The 6,418-nt window shown below is 36.6% G+C and overlaps 1 protein-coding gene across 1 annotated transcript; it reads left to right on the top strand.

The window, feature by feature from the left end:
* Positions 1 to 862: 862 nt before the first annotated feature.
* Positions 863 to 3,314, top strand: LOC148117677 (uncharacterized). The gene is made up of 3 exons (XM_087902349.1): positions 863 to 1,003; positions 1,199 to 1,259; positions 1,972 to 3,314. The coding sequence occupies exons 1-3, from the start codon at positions 877 to 879 to the stop codon at positions 3,020 to 3,022; spliced, it is 1,239 nt and encodes a 412-aa protein (XP_087758475.1). The 5' UTR covers positions 863 to 876; the 3' UTR covers positions 3,023 to 3,314.
* Positions 3,315 to 6,418: the final 3,104 nt, after the last annotated feature.

Raw genomic sequence — 6,418 nt, 5'->3', positions numbered from 1 at the left:
ACAACTTAATATGTCTGCGAGGATATTCATTACATGGGTTCCTGGTCATCAAAGTGATCGAAAGATCTCAGAATTCCTGATCAAGGAACAATGGAAAGTCGTGATCCCCATGAAAGTACTGAAAAATGTGCCCACCTCCATTCAAGACCAGCAAGAACTCTGAATTACTCTGCCCTCTCTACAGCCCTGTGTTGATTATTTATGATAAACATTTATATTTCTAGTGTTTTCATCTGTCCATTTTAATTGCTTTATACAAGGAATTGCTTTCTACAAAATGTTATTGGAATTACAGTTTAAATTATGGCACTCAAATATCTGGAAGATGGATACAGAACTGGAGTGAATGCAGAATTATTTTTAAGAACTTCAATAAAAGTCTTTCAGTTCTTTCTATCCCATTTGTTTGTTTCACTGATTTTTGCAATGGAGACAGTGTCTTAATGTGTACTTTCTCCTGTCCTGGACCTGATTGCATAGGCTTGACTGGCATTCAACTTAAAGACAAATATACCCAACTCTGCTTTCTGAGTGTTGTGTTTAAAGGCACAATATACTAATACAACCAGTGTTTACATATTACATTTTTTGTATGGTCTGTAACTGTTCATAAAATTTTCTCATGCATACTGTATACTGTTGACTTTTTTATGTCTCTTTCTCTCAATAGACCTTGATCTTATGAGGTGATATCCCATATAAAGGATACAGAAATGACAGAGTTGACACTGCTTTTCAATTTCCTTCAAAAGTGACTATGTCATGGAATAAGAGTTAGGAACACCTGAATCATATGTCTATACTCTGAAAGAAGTATGCATTTCCAACTTTATCACTGTCATGCTTTCCATTTTACAGTTGTGTGGTATATTTGAGATGGCAGTGACCTACGATGATGTGTATATCAACTTCACTCAGGAAGAGTGGGATTTGCTGAATCCTTCCCAGAAGAATCTCTATAAAGATGTAATGCTGGAAACCTACAGAAACCTCATTTCTATAGGTAAAAATGAATTTCCTTCATGTTTCAAATTATGGACACAACTTTTCCTTGGTTAAGGATGTTGTTCTGCAATTTGATTTAGAAAGAAAAATGAGGTGAATAAAGCAGTCATAGTTCTTTGGTGCACTTAAGCTAATAAGCTAAATGTTGCACATTGTTAAATGATATAACATATATTCTGGACCTGTATTTTAGGATACATTTGCGAAGACCAAAACACTGAGGCACATTGGCAATGTTCTAGAAGACATGCAAGGTAATTTTCATGTGCGAGTTGATAACAATGTGCCTCTGATGAAATTGCACTTTGTTCTAGAACTTTTAAATAAAAGCAGCAATGCAAATAAGGACAACTTTAAGTGCAATTCCATATACCTCAATACATGTATGTGAATTTTTCTTACTTTCCTATGTGTATAAAGGCTTATGACTTAACATATATTTCCTTAAGATCAAAAAGAAAATAAGCAGTAGTTCCCATGTAGAGTATACTTGTTGAATTTGATTCAAGTATACAATACTGATGGTTTTCTACCATCATTATTAATATCTAAATATTACAAAAATGCAACATGAGTTCTAGATTTGTGCAAATAATTCTGAATGTCCTAATTCACTTATGAAATAAATATGATATACAGTATAGTAAAATTTATGAATTCAGTAAAGTTGGTAGATCTCTCAGTTTATTCAGTTTTCTTCAAAAATGTGAATAATATAATATAAAATGTTTTTGTAAATGTGAAAAGGTAAACCATGAAACAAAGGAATTTATCATTATACTTATATTCCTAGATGTAACCTGACCCCTAATTAAAAAGCAAACATGATTTAAACAGAGTTATGAAATCTTAATACCTAATTCCTTTTAGAATTGGATCAAGTTATAAAATTAATTCATATAGATATAAGGTTCAACAGCATCTTGAACATCGTAAATCTTTTAAATGTGCCAATTATCCTTGCAGGATTGAAAGGAATCAAAATGGAGAGAAGAAACTTTCAGTGTATATTCACTGTGTTAAAGCCTTGTCTTATGACACTCACCTTCAACAGAATGAAAAAACACACATTGGGCAAAAATGCTCTAAAAGTAAGCAGTGTGGTAAAGCCTTTGCTTATCACAGTCATATTCAAGTGCTTAAAAGAAAGCACATTGGGAAAAAACCCTATGAATACAGTCAAGATGATAAAGACTTTGTTCTTTATGAAACTCGTCAAAGTCATAAAAGAATACATTCTGGAGAGAAGCACTATGAATGTAATCAGTGTGGTAAGGCCTACACTGAAAACAGTGATCTTCAAAAGCATAAAAGAACACATACTGGAGAGAAACCCTATGAATGTAATCAGTGTGTTAAGGCCTTTGCCCAGCACAGTAATCTTCAAAAGCATAAAAGAACACATACTGGAGAGAAACCCTATGAATGTAATCAATGTGGTAAGGCCTTTTCAAATCACAGTAATCTTCAAAGACATCAAAGAACACATACTGGAGAAAAACCCTATGAATGTAATCAATGTGGTAAGGCCTTCGCCCACTACAGTAGTCTTAAATTGCATAAAAGAACACATACTGGAGAGAAACCCTATGAATGTAATCAGTGTGGTAAGGCCTTTGCCCAACACAGTCATCTTCAACTGCATAAAAGGACACATACCGGAGAGAAACCCTATGAATGTAATCAATGTGGTAAGGCCTTTGCCGAGCACAGTAACCTTCAATTGCATAAAAGAACACATACTCGAGAGAAACCCTATGAATGTAATCAATGTGGTAAGGCCTTTGCCCGGCACAGTAGTCTTCAACTGCATGAAAGAACACATACTGGAGAGAAACCCTATGAATGTAATCAGTGTGGTAAGGCCTTTGCCCAACACAGTCATCTTCAACTGCATAAAAGGACACATACTGGAGAGAAACCCTATGAATGTAATCAATGTGGTAAGGCCTTTGCCCAACACAGTTCCCTTCAAAGGCATAAAAGAACACATCCTGGAGAGAAAGCCTATGAATGAAATCAATGTGGCAAGGCCTTTGCAGCTCACAGTAATCTGAAAAGGCATAAAAGAACACATACTGGAGAGAAATCCTATGAATGTAATCAGTGTGTTAAGGCCTTGGCCCAACACAGTAGTCTTCAACTGTAGAAAAGAACACATACTCGAGAGAAACCCTATGAATATCATTAATGTGGTAAGGCCTTTGCCTGGCACAGTTATCTTCAACTGCGTGAAAGAACACATACTGGAGAGAAACCCTATGAATGTAATCAGTGTGGTAAGGCCATGGCCCAACACAGTCGTCTTCAAAACCATAAAAGAACACATACTGGAGAGAAACCCTATGAATGTAATCAGTGTGGTAAGGCCTTTGCCCAACACATTGCTCTTCAAAATCATAAAAGAACACACACTAGAGAGAAACCATATATGTAATCACTGTGTTAAGGCGCTTGCATGTCTCAGTCAACTTCAATTGCTTAAAAAACACATACTGGAGAGAAACCCTATGAATGTAGCCATTGTGGCAAGGTCTTTGCCTATCAAAATAGTTTTCAATTGCATAAAAGAAAACATACTGGAGAGAAGGAAATGCCATGAATGTTATCAGTGTTGTAAGGCTTTTGCACTGCACAGTAATCTTCAATTGCTTTGAAGAACACATACTGGATAGAAACACCGTGAATGTAATCAGTGTTATGAGGCCGTTCCAAGTTGTATTCTCTTCAATTGCATAAAAAATACATGGTAGAGAGAAACCCTACGATTGTAATCATTTTGGTGTGGCCTTTGTAAAATACAGTCATCTTCAAATGTACAAAAGATCATATAAGAGAGAGAACCCCTATGAATGTAGTCAGTGTGGTTAAGCCTTTGGAAACCACGGTACTGTTCATGGTAGTAAAAGAGTACACAGTGTAGGTAATCTTATGAATGTTTATCAGTGTAAGAAAGAATTTTCACATCTTACTCATTTTCAAATCCATAAAAGAACACATACTGGTGAGATAACAGTGAATGGAATCTGTGGTAAATCCTTTGTCACAATCATCTTCAAATCCATAAAATAAACCATCTTGCAGAAAAACTCTTTAAATTTAATGTATGTATTCTTCAAAACCATGAGAAAAATCATACTATAGTGAAACTCTATAAGTGAATTTGGTGTTTTAATGTTTTGTACTTCACACAGGAGTATGTAATCAATTTTGTGTGTAATCAATCTAATAAAGTTTATGTATTTAAACTAAGCACATAAAGTGTGAAGTTAAAGTTTGTGTGTAATCAATCTATTAAAATTTATGCTTATTACCATAATCATTTGGGCCTGTGGAAGAAACAGAGGGCTTATCATAACTTATTTTTAAAAGATCTTAAGCCAACACAAGTATAGTCAGTAAACCAACAGCAGTCATTGTCTAGAATAAAATGGATAGCGTAAAAATCTGTTCAAGCGCTATGATATCTCTTTATTTTCTTTGAACCAGGAAACTGACAGGCAAAACCATTTTTTGTGCCTATGGGTGGAGGAAAGGACTAGTCAAAGAAACACAGCTTGGACCTGAAAGCAGAGCCAAAGGAAAGCACTTTTTCTCTGAATCTAGAACTGGCTAAAGAAACAATATCTCCCTGAAAACAGCCAACACATTAAAAAGTGCCAATGAAAGAAACACACACTCAAAACACAACCAAATAATAAAGCCCCATATTCTACCCTTCTCCAAGTCAGCACAAATGTAACCAATCCCTCAGTATAAAATCCAGCCCATCTCTGATCTTGTTCAGGAACGGGGATTAAAATCTAACAAATTACTAAGTAGAACCCCAGTAGCACAGACAATAAGAGAAACTATGAATAAATGGGACCTACGTAAACTGAGAAGCTTCTGTAAAGCAAAGGACACTGTCAGTAAGACAAAAAGGCTGCCTTCTGACTGGGAAAAGATCTTCACCAACCCCTCATCAGACAAAGGTCTGATCTCCAAAATATACAAAGAACTTAAGAAACTAGACACTAAAACTCTAATTAACCCAATTAAAAAATGGGTTACTGAACTGAACAAAGAATTCACAACAGTTGAACTTCAAATGGCCAGAAGACACTTAAGGTCATGATCAACCTTCTTAGCAATCAGGGAAATGCAAATCAAAACCACTTTGAGATACCATCTTATACCTGTCAGAATAGCTAAAGTCAAAAACACCAATGATAGCCTATGCTGGAGAGGATGTGGAGTGAGGGGAACACTCATCCATTGTTGGTGGGAATGCAAAATTGTGCAGCCACTGTGGAAATCAGTGTGGCGGTTTCTCAGGAAACTGGAAGTCAACCTCCCTCAGGACCCAGAAATTCCACTCTTGGGAATATACCCAAGAGATGCCCTATCATATTACAAAAGTATTTGTTCAACTATGTTCATAGCAGCACTATTTGTAATAGCCAGAACATGGAAACAACCTAGGTGCCCCTCAATAGAAGAATGGTTAAAGAAGGTGTGGAACATATATACATTAGAGTTTTACTCAGTGGTAAAAAACAATGACATCTTGAATTTTGCGTGCAAATGGATGGAAATAGAAAACGCTTTACTGAGTGAGGTAAGCCAGACCCAAAAAGAGGAATATGGTATGTACTCACTCATAAGTGGATTCTAGCCATAGTTAAGGTCTGTGAGTCAATAATTTGTGATTCTAGAGAAGCTAAATAAGAAGGTGAACCTTAAGAAAATCGTATAGTTATCCTCCTGGATAGTGGACCTAGGCAAGATTGCCAGGTAAACTCGGGTGCATGTGGGGTGGGGGGTAGAAGTAAGGGAAGATTGTCAGGGAGAGGTGGTGGATTGGGGAAGGCTTGGGGGAATGGGTGGTGGGGAGGGAGGAAGGATGGTTGGGGGAGCAGGGAGTTTTATATCTCAGCTAAGGGAGCCATTTTAGTGTTTGCAAGAGATTTGATTCTGGAGGGGTTCCCAGTAAAAATTAAATAAAAAAATTAAAAAAATAAAAAAGTAAAAAAAAAATTAAATTAAAAAAAATAATAATAAAAAAGAAAAGAAAACGGTTTACTGAGTCAGGTAAGCCAGACCCAAAAAGAGGAATATGGTATGTATTCACTCATAAATGGATTCTAGCCATAATTAAAGGTCTTTGAGCCTATTATTCATGATCCTAGAGAAGCTGGATAGGAGGGTGAACCTGAACAAAATTCAGGTAGTTTTCCTCCTGGAGATTGGAAATAGACAAGAGTCCCAGGTAACCTCGGGTGCATGGGGGGGTGGGAGGGTTGTTGAAAGGGGAGAGGGTTAGAGAGAAGGGAGCAGGGGAGGAATGGGGAATGTTCGGGGGACTAGGAGGGAGGGAGGGAGGAAGGATAGATATGGGATCAGGGACGAATATATTTCAACTAAGGTAGTG

This window comes from Myodes glareolus, chromosome 27 (assembly GCF_982192425.1).
Source record: "Myodes glareolus chromosome 27, mMyoGla1.1, whole genome shotgun sequence".
NCBI lineage: Eukaryota > Metazoa > Chordata > Mammalia > Rodentia > Cricetidae > Myodes > Myodes glareolus.
This window is presented reverse-complemented; position numbering and strand designations above follow the sequence as displayed.

Coding starts and splice junctions, on each gene's coding strand:
- LOC148117677 (XM_087902349.1), top strand. CDS start 877: ATGGCAGTGACCTACGATGATGTGTATATCAACTTCACTCAGGAAGAG. Junction 1,004..1,198: donor CAGAAACCTCATTTCTATAG/GTAAAAATGAAT, acceptor CCTGTATTTTAG/GATACATTTGCGAAGACCAA. Junction 1,260..1,971: donor TGTTCTAGAAGACATGCAAG/GTAATTTTCATG, acceptor TTATCCTTGCAG/GATTGAAAGGAATCAAAATG.